Below are 16,513 nucleotides of genomic sequence, written 5' to 3'. Positions count from 1 at the left end.
TGCTGTTGGTACGGAGTTTGTACGTTCTCCTAGTAACCGCGTGAGTTTTCCCTTGATGCTCCGGTTTCTTCCCACACTCCAAAGACGTACAGGTTTGTAGGCTTCGGTAAAGATTGTAAATTGTCCCTAGACAGAAAGTAAAGAGTGGGGATAAATGGGTCCCTTTCAGAATGGCAGGCAGTGACTAGTGGGGTACCGCAAGGTTCGGTGTTGGGACCGCAGCTATTTACAATATACATCAATGACTTGGATGAAGGAACTAAAAGTACCATTAGCAAATTTGCAGATGATACAAAGCTGGGTGGCAGTGTGAACTGTGAGGAAGATGCTATGAGGTTGCAGGGTGACTTGGACAGGTTGTGTGAGTGGGCGGATGCATGGCACATGCAGTTTAATGTGGATAAGTGTGAGGTTATCCACTTTGGTGGTAAGAATAGGAAGGCAGAGTATTATCTGAATGGTGTCAAGTTAGGAAAAGGGAACGTACAACTGTATCTGGGTGTCCTAGTGCATCAGTCACTGAAAGGAAACATGCAGGTACAGCAAGCAGTGAAGAAAACCAATGGAATGTTGGCCTTCATGACAAGAGGAGTTGAGTATAGGAGCAAAGAGGTCCTTCTGCAGTTGTACAGGGCCCTAGTGAGACCGCACCTGGAGTACTGTGTGCAGTTTTGGTCTCCAAATTTGAGGAAGGATATTCTTGCTATTAAGGGCGTGCAGCGTAGGTTTACTAGGTTAATTCCCGGATGGCGGGACTGTCATATGTTGAAAGACTGGAGCGACTAGGCTTGTATACACTGGAATTTAGAAGGATGAGAGGGGATCTTATCGAAACATATAAGATTATTAAGGGGTTGGACCCTCTAACGTTAGAGGCAGGAAACATGTTCCCAATGTTGGGGGAGTCCAGAACCAGGGGCCACAGTTTAAGAATAAGTGGTAGGCCATTTAGAATGGAGATGAGGAAAAACTTTTTCACTCAGAGTTGTGAATCTGTGGAATTCTCTGCCTCAGAAGGCAGTGGAGGCCAATTCTCTGAATGCATTCAAGAGAGAGCTAGATAGAGCTCTTAAGGATAGCGGAGTCAGGGGGTATGGGGAGAAGGCTGGAACGGGGTACTGATTCAGAATGATCAGCCATGATCACATTGAATGGCGGTGCTGGCTCAAAGGGCCGAATGGCCTTCTCCTGCACCTATTGTCTATTGTGTAGGATAGTGCTCGTGTACGTACGGTATCAGCGCAGACTCGGTGGGCTGAAGGGCCTGGTTCCGCACTGTATCTCTAACCTAAACTAAACTCGTACTTTTAACCCATGCTCTCTGGTCCTTGATTCCCCTTCCCTGGGTAAAATACTGGGCATTCAAGAGTCAAGAGTGTTGGAAAGAAAACTGCAGATGCTGGTTTAAATGGAAGGTAGACACAAAATGCTGGAGTACCTCAGCGGGTCAGGCAGCATCTCTGGAGAACATGGATAGGTGATGTTTCGGGTCGAGTCCCTTCTTCAGTGAAGAAGGATGTCGATCTGAAACTTCACCCATTCCTTCTCTCCTGAGATACTGTCTGACCCGCTGAGTTACTCCAGCATTTTGTGTCCACCTCGGAACAATGAAATTCTTACTTGTAGCAAGCACCACACCCTATCTATTCCGTTTATTGTACATTCATTCATCCGTGCGCTTGGGCACTAACGAGCCTGCAAAGGGCAGCAAGTCAGAATGGGCGTTGAGTTGCCCGTGCACATGACAAGTGAACTCTTGACTTCCTCAGTGTGGAGATTGCAGGGGGAGGAGAGCTGGGAGCTGAGCATTGCCTGGAGGCTGAGCGTTGCTCGGGGCTCGGTGCACCGCTCCGAGTGTGTGTGTGGGGGGGGCTGCCATGTTGCGGGGTGTTGCAGCGGCGGCGCTGGCCCTGGCTCTGGCTCTGGGCGGCTGGTGTGTAGTGGCGGGGCCGCGGGGGGAGCGGCACCTCCCGCTGGTGCTGTGCACCTGGCCGTACCGGGCAGCCGCACAGCAAGGTGAGCGCAGCGCTCTCGCCACCCACTCCCCCTCTCCCCACGTTCCCTCTCTCCCCCTTTCCCTTCCCTGTCCTCCCTCTCTCCCTTTCCCTGTCCTCATTCACTTCTCCCTCCCTCCCCCGCTCTCTCTCCCTTCCCTGCGCCCCCTCTCCCCGTGCCTGCTTGATATTTTAGTCCCGTTCAGAGACACGGCATTGAAACGGGCACTCTGTGGATACAAGGAACTGCAGATGCTGGTCGACAAAAAAAGATTTAAAAAGTGCTGGAGTAACTCAGCGGGTCAGGCAGCATCTCTGGAGAACATGGATAGGTGACATTTCGGAGCAAGACCATTTTCCAGCACTTACTGTAAGCAGTTTTGGGTCCCATATCCAAGGACAGATATGCTGGCGTTAGAGAGGGTCCAGAGGAGGTTTACGGGAATGAGCCCAAGAATGAGTGGGTTAACATATTATGATGAGCATTTGATGACACTGGGCCTGTATTCACTGGAGTTTAGAAGGGTGGCGGGGGACCTGATTGATGGGTATTGGGTTATGGGGAGAAGGCAGGAGAATGGGATTGAGAGGGAAAGATAGATCAGCCACGATTCAAAGGTGGAATAGACGATGGGCCGAATGGCATAATTCTGCTCCGACAACATATGAACTGTATTTTTTTAATTAACCAGCATCTACAGTTACTTGTTTCTCCAAGTCTGTCCAACCTTTCCTTGTAGTAAATCCCCTCTACCCCCTTCATTAGAGACCATCGAACTATCTTTAATTGTACCCTTTATGGTTCATCTGTACACTGTGGACAGCTTGATTGGAATCATGTATAGTCTTTTCTATGGATAGCACACAATATTTTTTTTTTCACTACCTCACACAAGTAACGATAATAAACTAAACGTTTGGGGTGCCATGTTATAGGAAAGATGTTGTCAAGCTGGAAACGGTGCAGAGAAGATTTATGAGGATGTTGCCAGGACTTGAGGTCCTGAGCTATAGGGAGAGGTTGAGCATACTAGAACTCTTCCTTGGAATGCAGGAGGGTGAGGGGTGATCTTATAGAGGTGTACAAAATCATGAGAGGAATAGATCGGGTAGACGCACAGTCTCTTGCCCAGAGTACGGGAATCGAGAACCAGAGGACATGAGTTTAAGGTGAGGGGGGAAAGATTTAATAGGAATCTGAGGGATAACATTTTTACGCAAAGCGTGGTAGGTGTACGGTACGAGCTGCTAGAGGAGGTAGTTCAGGCAGGTATTATTGCAACTTTTAAGTAACATTTAGACAGGTACATGGATAGGACAGGTTTAGAGGGACATGGGCCAAATGCAGGCAGGTGGGACTAGTGTAGGTGGGAAATGTGGGCAAGTTGGGCCGAAAGGCCTACTTCCACGCTGTATGGCTCTGACGCAATAAAGCCTGCCTTTCTGGTGTAAAGGTTGGTGATGATTTGGATGATGTGATTACTGCCTGTTGGAGGGGGGTTGGATGTCACCTGTCTGTTTGTTGCCTCTAGCCTGGATGACAGTTAATTCTGAGGGGTCGGCACTGGATGCAGTGGAGAACGGGTGCAGTCTGTGTGAGAGGCAACAGTGCCGCGGCACAGTGGGCTTTGGAGGAAGCCCGGATGAGAGTGGAGAGACCACGTTGGATGCCATGATAATGAATGGGTAAAAAGCGTGCCGTACTCCCGCGCTGTGTGGGAAGCCACATTCACAAAACAAAGAGCTGGAGGAACTCAGCGGTCAGGCAGCATCTGTGGTGGGAATGAACAGACCACGTACCTCCAGCAAGATTGTTCAGAAGTTCTAGAAGCAGAATTAGGCCATTCAGCCCATCAAGTCTACTCCGCCATTCAATCATGGCTGATTTATCTCTACCTCTCAACCCCATTCTCCTGCCTTCTCCCCATAACCCCTGACACCCGTACTAATGAAGAATCTATCTCTGCCTTTAAAAAAATCCAATATCGGTCTCCATAGCTGTGTGTGGCAATGGATTCCACAGACTCTGACCTCTGAAATTCCACTTCATCTCCTTCCTAAAGAAATGTCCTTTTATTCAGAGGCTATGCTCATAGAAACATAGAAAATAGGTGCAGGAGTAGGCCATTCGGCCCTTCGAGCCTGCACCCCACCTCTGGTCTTAGACTCTCCCACTAGTGGAAACATCTTCTCCACATTCACTGTAGACAAAACATAAAATGTTGAAGGAACTCAGCAGAGCAGGCAGCTTCTGTGGAGGGATTGGTCAGCTAATGTACCATCAGCAAGATTGTTCATAAGTTCTCGGAGCAGAATTAGGCCATTCGATCCATCAAATCTAATCTGCCATTCAATCATGGCTGATCTATCTCTCCCTCTCAACCCCGTTCTCCTGTCTTCTCCCAATAACCCCTGACACCCGTACTAATCAAGAATCTGTCAATCTCCGATTGCAGCTTCTGCAGTTCCTTTTGTCTACATTTACTTCAAATGTGTTTTTCGAGTCATAGTCATACAGCAGAGAAACAGACCCTCACCCCACCTGGGGTGGCACGGTGGTAGAGTTGCTGCCTTACAGCGCCACAGACCCAGGTTCAATCCTGACTGGGTGCTGTCTATATAGAGTTTCTACGTTCTTCCTGTGACTGAAGGTTTCCTCCAGGTGTTCTGGTTTCCTCCCACACTCCAAGAACGTACAGATTTGTAGGTTAATTGGCTTCGGTAAAATTGTACATTGTACCTAGTGTGTAGGATAGTGCTGGTGTATGGGGTGATCGCTGGTTGGCGCGGAATCAGTGGGCCGAAGGGCCAGTGTCCGGACTTTCTCACCAAAGCAAACCAAACTGAACCAGATTCAGGGATAGTTTCTTCCCAGCTGTTATCAGGAAACCATCCTACCACAACTAGAGAGCAATCCTGAACTTCTATCTACTTCATTTGTGACCCTCGGACTATCTTTGATCAGACTTTTCGGCAGTATCTTGCAAATGTTGTTCATGTTATTCCCGTTATCCTGTATCTGTACACTGTGGATTTCTCGATTGTAATCATGTATTGTCTTTCCGCTGACTGGTTAGCACGCAACAAAAACTTTTCACTGTACCTCGGTACACGTGACAATAAACTAAACTCAAACTGAAATCCAACACAAACTAACTGATCAAGATCCTGCTACAATTTTTGACAACCATCTTCGCTTTCTCCAATAACACCCATCTTAGTGCCATCTGCAAACTTCATATATGTTGTATCTGCAGTGACACGATGGAGGTTGGGGGAGTTGGAGACCTGCGGAGGATTAAAAGTGCGATCAGCGTAGCGCGAGCGGTCATGGAGCACAGCACTCACACGCTGCTGGTGGGGCAGTCAGGTAACTACTGATCTCAGAGGTTCCTGTTGCCTTTGGCTGAAGTGGGACATGCATGCAGTGAAGTAACCACTCACTAATCTACATCTTCTTCTTGCGTATGGCATGCACAGCCTAAAGTTGTAGGTCAAGGGTAGACATCCAGGCCAGGGCAGCAGCAGGTGCTGGGTGGATGGCCTTGATGCCACTAGGGAAAAGCCTCAGTGGGCAGTCATTCACGAGGGATGTGTGGGACGGTCTGGTCTGGATATCCGCAGTGGCAAGCAGGGCTGTCTAATCTAATAGACTAATCTACTGAACCGTTGGTTGAGGGTTTAATAGTTGGAGAGGACTCGGTGCCCCAGCAGCCTTTCATAGAAACATAGGTGCAGGAGGAGGCCATTTGGCCCTTCGAGCCAGCACTGTCATTCATTGTGATCATGGCTGATCATCTACAATCAGTAATCTGTGCCTGCCTTCTCCCCATATCCCTTGATTCCACTAGCCCCAAAAGCTCTATCTAACTCTCTTTTAAATTCATCCAGTGAATTGGCCTCCACTGCACTGTGGCAGAAAATTCCACAAATTCACAACTCTGGGTGAAAAAGTTTCTTCTCATCTCAGTTTTAAATGGCCTCCCCTCTATTCTTAGACTGTGTCCCCTGGTTCTGGACTCCCCCAACATTGGGATTAGTCCCGCAAATCCTGGCAACATCCTCATAAATCTTCTCTGCACCCTTTCAAGCTTGACAACATCTTTCCTATAACATGGTGAACAAAACTGAACACAATACTCTAAATGTGGTCTCACCAATGTCTTATACAACTAACATGACCTCCCAACTCTGTATTCAATACTCTTGACTGATGGGCGCTAGCATGCAAAACAAACCTGTTCACTGAACATGATAATAATAAATCTTTCCCGTAGCAGAGCGATCAAAACTGAACACAATACTCCAAATGTGGCCTCACCAACGTTTTGCACAACTGTAATTTAACATCCCAACTTCCGTACTCAATATCCCGACTGATGAAGGCCGGTAAAGGCTAGCATGCAAAATAAAACTGTTCACTACACGTGACCTTAACTAACCTAAGCCTAAACATAAGGTCTCAATCTAAAATAAAAACACTATTTTTCCAACAGCTTCAATTTTTGCTCAAAATATGGGGTTCCTCAGCGAAGATTTGACAACGAATGTGTCTTTGTCCGAGCACTTAGAGTGGCTGAACCAGAAGTGCCAGCCCAACTTCAGGAAGGTGAGATAAGACACAAAATGCGGGAGTGACTTGGCAAGGCAGGCAGCATCTCTGGAGATATGGAATAGGTGGAATTTCGGGTTGAGACTCTTCTTCAGACTGAGAGTCAGGAGAGAAGGAGACATAGAGATATGGAAGGGTAAGGTATGAAAACGAGACATCAAAGGGGATGAGATTCAAGGCAAATGTAAAATGGATCATTGTTGGCTATGGGGAAGGTGATAACGAGGCATACAATCAGCAAATTTAATCAGGAGGACAGTAAAACTAGTTGGAGGACGAGGATAGGGAAGGGATGGAGATAGAGGGTAAGCAAGGGTTACTTGAAGTTAGAGAAGTCAATAGAGAAGTAGGAAGGTGAGTGTCCTTTCCCATTGAAAGAGAAGTTCTGCTGAATGTTTTAGATACTATCGAAGCTATGAAACCTGCAACCTGCCCCCTTGATCCTGCCCCCACTGCCCTTCTGAAGGATGTCATTGCAATAGCCGGTCCCAGCATCCTCTCTATTATCAACAGTTCTCTGGCCACTGGCACTGTTCCAACCAGTTTCAAGCACGCGGTGGTCCAGCCCCTTCTGAAAAAACCTAACCTAGACCCCACCTTGCCTAGCAACTACAGACCCATTTCCAAACTGCCATTCCTGTCAAAAGTCCTTGAAAAGGCAATTCTAAACCAATTAGTGCCCTACCTGCACCAAAACACCATCCTGGAAAGTTTCCAGTCAGGTTTCAGAGCCCACCATAGCACAGAGTCTGCCTTGTTGAAGGTACATAACGACCTGCTTCTCGCCATCGACACCGGCGACTGTGCAATCCTGCTCCTTCTCGACCTCAGCGCAGCGTTCGATACAGTGGACCACACCATCCTTATTGACCGTCTCCGGTACGCGGTTGGCATTGATGGCACTGCCCTGAGCTGGTTCGCTTCGTACCTCAAAGATAGGAGTTTCGCCATCAACATAGGCAGTTATTCCTCTGCTCCAGCTAGCCTCTCCTGCGGAGTTCCACAAGGCTCCATCCTAGGCCCCATTCTTTTCTCTCTATACATGCTCCCCCTTGGCCAAATCATTCAAAGGCACGGCATTTCTTTCCACTGCTATGCCGATGACACTCAGCTTTACCTCCCCCTGAAACCCAACAATCAGTCAAATTTAAACAGCCTCTCACACTGCCTTGAGGACATAAAATGTTGGATGGCACAGAACTTCCTCCAATTAAATGAGAGCAAGTCTGAGGTCATCCTATTCGGCCCCCCCCGACTCCATCAAATTGATAACAGGCAGTCTTGGAAGTCTATCCTGCCTAGTCAAACCGCATGTCAAAAACCTCGCTCGGCATGATATTTGACTCTGCATTAAAATTTGATAAGCAAGTCAACGCTGTGGTAAAAGCCAGCTTCTTCCAACTTCGAACCAAAGCTAAAATCAAACCTTTCCTCCAATTCGACGACACAGAAAAAATCATTCACGCTTTCATTTCCTCCCGCCTAGACTACTGCAACTCCCTATACACTGGGATCAGCCAATCTTCCCTGTCCCGCCTGCAACTGGTCCAAAACTCCGCAGTACCCGTAAAAGGGACCACATCACCCCGATTCTGGCCTCTCTCCACTGGCTCCCTGTACAGTACAGAATCAACTTCAAGCTCCTCCTATTCACGTATAAAGCCCTAAATGGACACTGCCCCTCCTACATCAAAAATCTTCTAACCCACCACTCTATCTCCAGGTCCCTCAGGTCGGCCGACTTGGGGCTACTCACTATCCCGCGGTCTAGGCTTAAGCTCAGGGGTGACCGCGCTTTTGCGGTTGCAGCTCCTTGACTGTGGAACAGCATCCCTCTCCCCATCAGAACTGCCCCCTCCATCGACTCCTTTAAGTCCAGGCTCAAAACCTATTTCTACTCCCTAGCGTTTGAGGCTCATTGAGGAGGCGCTGTGAACTGTTTGCGTGCTACTGTATGTTTCTTTTTTTTTTCCCATTGGAACCTAATCAGATGTACAGCACTTTGGTCAACGTGGGTTGTTTTTAAATGTGCTATACAAATCAAATTGACTTGACTTGACTTGACTTGAAGCATGAAATACGGTCTTAAGGGAACTAACCTGTGGTGTGAAATTCCTGGACTTTCACAGCATTTCTCCCCGCCTGCTGAAACCTCATGTGGACCCTACAAACCAGTGAAGGAGCTCGGAACACAAAACACAAGACACACTGCAGCGCGCAGCCAATTTCTCAGCCATGACACCATCGGTAAATGTTTCAACATAAATTATTACGCTTAAAAGAAATTTATATACTTCTTAAAATGTAAATAAAATTACAAGAGGCATAGATAGGGAAGACGGTTAGAATCTTTTTCCCAGGGTGCAAATATCAAATACTAGAGGGCATAGCTATAAGATGAGAGGGAAAGTTTAAAGGAGTTGTGTGGAGCAAGTTTTTTACCGTGAGAGTGGTGGGGGCTTAGAATGTACTGCCCGGGTAGGAGCTGGAGACAGATAAGTTAGTGGCATTTAAAAGACTTTGGAAAGGCACATGGAGACGCAGGGAATGGAGTGATGTGGATTATCAGCAGGCAGGTAAGTAATGGTTTTGGCATCATAACCATCATGGACATTGTGGGCCGAAGACCCTGTTCTTGTGCTGTACTCTTCTATGTTCTAAAACCCTTATTTCTGTATTCATTGGTATAGTTGAGGTTTATAATTGTCACATATACTGAAGTACAGTGAAAAGCTTTGTTTTGCAAGCAATCGAAATAGATCAGATAATATATACAGTACATATACAATCAAGTCAGATTCATGTACAAGAGGAAGAGCAAAGGGGTAGATACAAAGTGCAGAATATAGTTCGATTTATTCACAAAATGCTGGAGTAACTCAGCAGGTCAGGCAGCATCTCGGGAGAGAAGGAATGGGTGACATTTCGGGTCGAGACCCTTCTTCAGACTGATGTCGGGGGTGGGACAAAGGAAGGATATAGGTGGAGACAGGAAGATAGAGGGAGATCTGGGAAGGAGGAGGGGAAGGGAGGGACAGAGGAGCTATCTGAAGTTGGAGAAGTCGACGTTCATACCACCGGGCCGCAAACTGCCCAGGCGAAATATGAGGTGCTGCTCCTCCAATTTCCGGCGGGCCTCACTATGGCACTGGAGGAGGCCCATGACAGAGAGGTCAGACTGGGAATGGGAGGGGGAGTTAAAGTGCTGGGCCACCGGGAGATCAGTTGCGTTAATGCGGACCGAGCGCAGGTGTTCAGCAAAGCGATCGCCGAGCCTGCGCTTGGTTTCGCCGATATAGATAAGTTGACATCTAGAGCAGCGGATGCAATAGATGAGGTTGGAGGAGGTGCAGGTGAACCTCTGTCTCACCTGGAAAGAATGTTTGGGTCCTTTGATGGAGTTGAGGGGGGAGGTAAAGGGACAGGTGTTGCATCTCGTGCGGTTGCAAGGGAAAGTGCCCGGGGTTAGGGTGGTTTGGGTAGGAAGGGACGAGTGGACCAGAGAGTTGCGGAGGGAACGGTCTCTGCGGAACGCAGAGAGGGGAGGGGATGGGAAGATATGGCCAGTGGTGGGGTCCTGTTGTAGGTGACGGAAATGTTGGTGGATGATATGTTGGATCCGCTGGCTGGTGGGGTGGAAGGTGAGAACGAGGGGGATCCTGTCCTTGTTGCGAGTGGGGGGATGGGGAGCAAGAGCGGAGCTGCGGGATGTAGAAGAGACCCTAGTGAGAGCCTCATCTATAATGGAGGAGGGGAAGCCCCGTTTTCTGAAAAACGAGGACATCTCGGAAGCCCTAGTCTGAAACACCTCATCCCGGGCGCAGATGCGGCGTAGACGGAGGAATTGGGAGTAGGGGATAGACTTTTTGCAGGGGACCGGGTGGGAAGAAGTGTAGTCCAGATAGCTGTGCGAGTCGGTGGGCTTGTAATAAATGTCCGTCACTAGTTTTTCTCCTGTGATGGAGATGGTGAGGTCCAGAAACGGGAGGGAGATGTCAGAGATAGTCCAGGTATATTTAAGGGCAGGATGGAAATTGGAGGTGAAGTGTATAAAGTCAGTGAGTTCTGCATGGGTGCAAGAGGTAGCACCAATGCAGTCGTCGATGTAGCGGAGGTAGAGTTCGGGGATGGGGCCAGTGTACGTCTGGAACAGGGATTGTTCGACGTACCCGACAAAGAGGCAGGCGTAGCTAGGGCCCATGCGAGTGCCCATAGCTACGCCTCTGGTTTGGAGGAAGTGGGAGGAGTCAAAGGAGAAGTTGTTGAGGGTAAGAACCAGCTCTGCTAGGCGGAGGAGAGTGTTGGTCGATGGGGATTGGCTGGTTCTACGGTCGAGGAAGAAACGGAGGGCTTCGAGACCATCCTTGTGGGGGATGGAAGTGTAGAGTGACTGGACATCCATGGTGAAAATGAGGGAGTGGGGGCCTGGGAACCGGAAGTTATCCAGGAGATGGAGAGCGTGTGAGGTGTCTTGGACGTAGGTGGGGAGGGATTTGACCAGGGGGGATAGGATGGAGTCGAGGTAGGTAGAGATAAGTTCGGTGGGGCATGAGTAGGCAGAGACAATGGGTCTGCCGGGACAATTGTGTTTGTGGATTTTGGGTAGGAGCTGGGGAACCGTGCGGGGCTGGGGAACTATGAGATTGGAGGCACTGAGGGGAATATAGTTCTATGAACATAGGTCACGTCTGCAGTGGGGTAGAGGTGAATCGGACAGTACCTAGCTTATCGAAGGACCGTTCAGAAGTCTGATAACAGAGGGGAAGAAGCTGTTCCTGTCTCATGGTGCATACCTTCAAGCTTCTGTAAATTCTGCCAGATGGGAGCGGGGAGAAGAAGGAATGACCTGGTGGGACGAGTCTATGATTATGTTCACTGCTTTTCTGAGGCAGTGTGGTGTAGACAGAGTTGATATTGATGGGTCAGATCTGTTTGATGAACTAGCCTACATTAACGACTCTCCGTCATCAAAATCGTGACAATAGGTAGATAATAGGTTTGTTGTTCGTATGTGTAACAAGATACAGTGAAAAACGTGTTCGCATGCTGTCCAGTCAAATCAGATAATATGATACGTGACAGAAGATAGAACAGTACAGCACAGGAACAGGCCCTTCGGCCCACAATGTCTGTGCCGTACATGATGCCAGGGCCACCTTCTCACTGTATCTAGGTACATGTGCCAATAAACTAAACTGAAATTGAAACTCTTATCTGCCTGCACATAATCCCTATCCCCCCCATCTCCTGCATATACACATGCCTATCCAGAAGTCACTATCATATCTGCCTCCACCACCACATACCAGGCACCACCACCTTCTGTGGGGAAAAAGGGGCCCTGCATTTCAAGTTTAAACTTGGTCCCCCTCACTTTAAAGCTATGACCTCTATTATTTGATACATCAATCCTGGAAAAAATATTCAGACTGCATCCTATCTATGTCTCTCATGATTTTATATACTTCTACCATGTCTCTTCACAACCTCCGGCATTCCAGAGAAAACAATCCAAGTCTGTCCAACCTCTCCCTATAGCTAATACCCCAAAATCCAGGCATCATTCAGCGACTCTGTACTCTTCCTCAGCTTCTCTGTAATGGGGCGGTCAGAACTGCATGCAACACTCCAGATGTCCTATAAAGCTGCATCATGATTTACTGACTCTTATACTCAATGCCCCGACCTATGAAAGCAAGCACACCATATAGAAACATAGAAAATAGGTGCAGGAGGAGGCCATTTGGCCCTTTGAGCCAGCACAGCCATTCATTGTGATCATGGCTGATCATCCACAATCAGTAACCTGTGCCTGGCTTCTTTCTCCCCATATTCCTTGATTCCACTAGCCCCTGGAGCTCTATCTAACTCTCTTTTAAATTCATCCAGAGAATTGGCCTCCACTGCCTTCTGTGGCAGAGAATTCCTCAAATTCACAACTCTGGGTGAAAATGTTTTTTCTCATGCTTTCTTTACCACTCTACCTTGGCCTGCAATTACTGCAGGCATTTTTATATGTTGAAGATGTGACCCTAGTCTGAAGCCTTCTTGACTCAATATTATTCAATTCAAAATAAAAACACAAAGTGCTGGAGTAGCTGAGCAGGGCAGGCAGCATCTGTGGAGAACATGTTTCGGTGACATTTCACAGAGTGCTGCAGTAACTCAGCGGGTCAGGCAGCATCTGTGGAGAACATGGAGAGGTGACGTTTCGGGTTGGGGCTTTTCTTCAGACTAAGGTTGGGGTTGGCCTGGCCCAGCACGATGCTGTCGGCTCCTTCCACTGCCACTCCGTGCAGTTGCCGCAGGCGGCGCTCGATCGTCCGGCTGCTGTAGGGCCTCCCGCGACCGCCCGTGACCACCGCAAACCCACCATCCATGTACGGTATTTTTAGCGAGGAGGTACTTTGTATAATTCTAAAAATGAATGAGGGAGTTATATATGATTTTACATCAATCCAGATTTTGAATCTAGGTATGATTGTGATTCATCGTAATGGATCGATTGCTGCAGGAACCTCTACTAATGGACTGATCCACAAAATCCCAGGGTATGTCTGTGCTTCAAATGAACATTCTCTTTCTCTGCATAAACAACATACGAGAAATAGATTTAGCCGATGATTCAAATGCTATTTTTAGACTTTGTTGTTCTATCTTTGACCACCCCTGGCATAGATAGATTCAACATTCAGAATCTTTTCCCCTCCATGAAAATGTCAGAGGGGAGAGGTGCAGAGTTTCAGGCACTCAACACCTTTGTGTAAAATAAAACTTGCCCTGCACATATCCTTTAAACTTTGCCCCTCTCATCTTAAAGCTATGCCCTCTAACCTTTGGCATTTCCACCCTTAGGAAAGGTTCTGATTGTTCACCCTATCTACGCTTCTCATAATTTTATATAGTTAACCCTGTCGTAATAGATGATGGGAGGGGGGGGGGGGTTGGGAAATGGGGTCTGCTATTGCCAATCTGTTATAACTGAGTAAGGGATTTGCTTCAACCACCTAGTGATCATTACGTGAAACAACAAGTTTTCAAATACAAAGTTCTTTTTAACAGCTAAAAATAAGTTTTCGGCATTTGTCTTCACAGTGGAAGAAGCCAGCAACGTGCCAGAAATGCAAAAGTCAGGGGGCAGCAATTAGTGCAGTGGGAAGTTAGTGTTTGGGAATCAGAGGTCTGAAGGTGAAGTCACATGGACTAGATGTATTAAATCCCAGGGTTCTGAAAGAGGTGGCTTTAGAGACTGTGGAGGCATTGGTGGTGATCTTTCACGAATCACTAGAGTTGGGAGTGGCACCAAAGAACTGGAAAATTGTAACTGTTACTCCGCTGTTCAAGAAGAAAGCGAAGCAAAAGAGGGGAAAACTAAAGGCAGTTAGCCTGACTTCATTGGCTACTCTTCACGTTGTATGTCAATGATTTGGATGATGGAATTGATGGCTTTGTGGCCAAGTTTGCGCATGATACGAAAATATGTATCATACATGGATAGAAAGTTGGTTGACAGACAGAAAGCAAAGAGTGGGGATAAATGGGTCCCTTTCAGAATGACAGGCAGTGACTAGTGGGGTACCGCAAGGCTCGGTGTTGGGACCGCAGCTATTTACAATATACATCAATGACTTGGATGAAGGGATTAAAAGTACCATTAGCAATTTTGCCGATGATACAAAGCTAGGTGGCAGTGTGAACTGTGAGGAAGATGCTATGAGGTTGCAGGGTGACTTGGACAGGTCGTGTGAGTGGGCGGATGCATGGCAGATGCAGTTTAATGTAGATAAGTATGAGGTTATCCACTTTGGTGGTAAGAATAGGAAGGCAGATTATTATCTGAATGGTGTCAAGTTAGGAAAAGGGGACGTACAACGTGATCTGGGTGTCTTAGTGCATCAGTCACTGAAAGGAAGCATGCAGGTACAGCAGGCAGTGAAAGCCAATGGAATGTTGGCCTTCATAACAAGAGGAGTTGAGTATAGGAGCAAAGAGGTCCTTCTGCAGTTGTACAGGGCCCTAGTGAGACCGCACCTGGAGTACTGTGTGCAGTTTTGGTCTCCAAATTTGAGGAAGGATATTCTTGCTATTGAGGGCGTGCAGCGTAGGTTTACTAGGTTAATTCCCGGAATGGCGGGACTGTCATATGTTGAAAGACTGGAGCGACTAGGTTTGTATACACTGGAATTTAGAAGGATGAGAGGGGATCTTATCGAAACGTATAAGATTATTAAGGGGTTGGACACGTTAGAGGCAGGAAACATGTTCCCAATGTTGGGGGAGTCCAGAACCAGGGGCCACAGTTTAAGAATAAGGGGTAGGCCATTTAGAACAGAGATGAGGAAAAACTTTTTTAGTCAGAGTTGTGAATCTGTGGAATTCTCTGCCTCAGAGGGCAGTGGAGGCCAATTCTCTGAATACATTCAAGAGAGAGCTAGATAGAGCTCTTAAGGATAGCGGAGTCAGGGGGTATGGGGAGAAGGCAGGAACGGGGTACTGATTGAGAATGATCAGCCATGATCACATTGAATGGCGGTGCTGGCTCAAAGGGCCGAATGGCCTTCTCCTGCACCTATTTTCTATTGTCTATGTGGGGGAGGGGCAGATAGTGTAGAGGGAGCAGGGATTCTGTAGAAGGACCGTGGAGAGTAGGTAAAGAGGCGGCAGATGGAATACAGAGTAGCTAACTGCACGCATGCATTTTGGTAGTAGGGATAAAGGCGTAGGCTATTTTCTAAATGGGAGAGGATTCAGAAATCAGTGTTGCAAAGGGACTTGGAGTACTGGTGCAGAATTGCCAAAGGTCAATTTGCAATTTGAATGGGTATTAAGGAAGGTAAATCCTGCTCCTATGACTCATGCACTTTTGAAATGTAATTTTCTTACTGCAAGCTAGAAATACTAAAGGCTTTTTACTTTGTTTAATAGATGCTGCTTGATCTTAACATAGAACAGCACAGACATTGTTGGCTCAAGGGCTGGTCCCTGCACTGTTCTTTGATAGCCAAAAGATATCCAATTTGCACAAACAAGGAACTGCAGATGCTGATTTACAAAAAAGAGACACAAAGTTCTGCAGTAACTCAGCGGGTCAGACAGCATCTCTCGAGAACATGCATAGGTGGTCAGTCTGAAAATGCGTGCCGACCCAAAATGTCACCTGCCCATGTTCTCCAGAGATATCCAATATGTGCTTCCCTATAAGATCTATGAATATGGGAGACATTATCTGCCTGTTGACGGGAGGTGGTGGAGGGAAAATCGTACTTAATATTGAAAGCATTGCTGACCGTGGTTAATAGCTGTGCCATGAACACTTCCGTGCAGTTCGCCTAGGCCTACGCCATCTCCCAGTTGCCAAACACTTTAACTCACTTTACCATTCCCATATTGACCTTTCTGTCCTGGATCTCCTCTAGAAACATAGAAAATAGGTGCAGGAAGCCATTTGGCCCTTTCAGCCAGCACAGCCATTCATTGTGATCATGGCTGATCATCCACAATTAGTAACCCGTGCCTGCCTTCTCCCCATATCCCTTGATTCCACTAGCCCCTAGAGCTCTATCTAACTCTCTTTTAAATTCAACCAGTAAATTGGCCTCCACTGCCCTCTGTGGCAGAGAGTTCCACAAATTCACAGCTCTCTGGGTGAAAAAGTTTCTTCTCACCTGAGTTTTAAATGGCCTCCCCTTTATTCTTAGACTGTGGCCCCTGGTTCTGGACTCCCCCAACATTGGGAACATTTTTCCTGCATCTAGCTTGTCCAGTCCTTTTATAATTTTATACGTCTCTATAAGATCCCCTCTCATCCTTCTAAACACCCGAGAGGCCCAATGAAAATTGGAGGAACTGCACTTCATATTTCACTTGGGCAGTTTATAACCCAGTGGTTTGACCACCCTATCTACAC

The 16,513-nt window shown here is 47.4% G+C and overlaps 1 protein-coding gene across 4 annotated transcripts in view; it reads left to right on the top strand.

Annotated features, from left to right (window-relative positions):
- The first annotated feature begins 1,794 nt into the window (after positions 1–1,794).
- The window catches only part of LOC144592182 (N(4)-(beta-N-acetylglucosaminyl)-L-asparaginase-like), a 63,491-nt gene continuing 48,772 nt past the window's right edge, over positions 1,795–16,513 (top strand). For 2 of the 4 annotated variants that reach the window (XR_013547101.1, XM_078396652.1), the window contains exons 1-6: positions 1,795–2,016; positions 3,527–3,680; positions 5,252–5,364; positions 6,491–6,603; positions 8,736–8,853; positions 13,082–13,157. Coding sequence is in view for 3 of the 4 variants with exons in the window: in XM_078396652.1 (XP_078252778.1) it covers positions 1,878–2,016; positions 3,527–3,680; positions 5,252–5,364; positions 6,491–6,603; positions 8,736–8,853; positions 13,082–13,157 (713 nt within the window). In the remaining variant the exon portion in view is untranslated. Of the gene's footprint in view, positions 2,017–3,526; positions 3,681–5,251; positions 5,365–6,490; positions 6,604–8,735; positions 8,854–13,068; positions 13,158–16,513 lie in introns of all 4 variants that reach the window. The other 2 variants (XM_078396653.1, XM_078396654.1) reach the window with 2 other exon arrangements.

Source organism: Rhinoraja longicauda, chromosome 3 (genome assembly GCF_053455715.1).
Source record: "Rhinoraja longicauda isolate Sanriku21f chromosome 3, sRhiLon1.1, whole genome shotgun sequence".
NCBI lineage: Eukaryota > Metazoa > Chordata > Chondrichthyes > Rajiformes > Arhynchobatidae > Rhinoraja > Rhinoraja longicauda.
The sequence above is the reverse complement of the archived record's forward strand: the minus strand, read 5'-3'. Positions and strand labels throughout refer to the sequence as shown.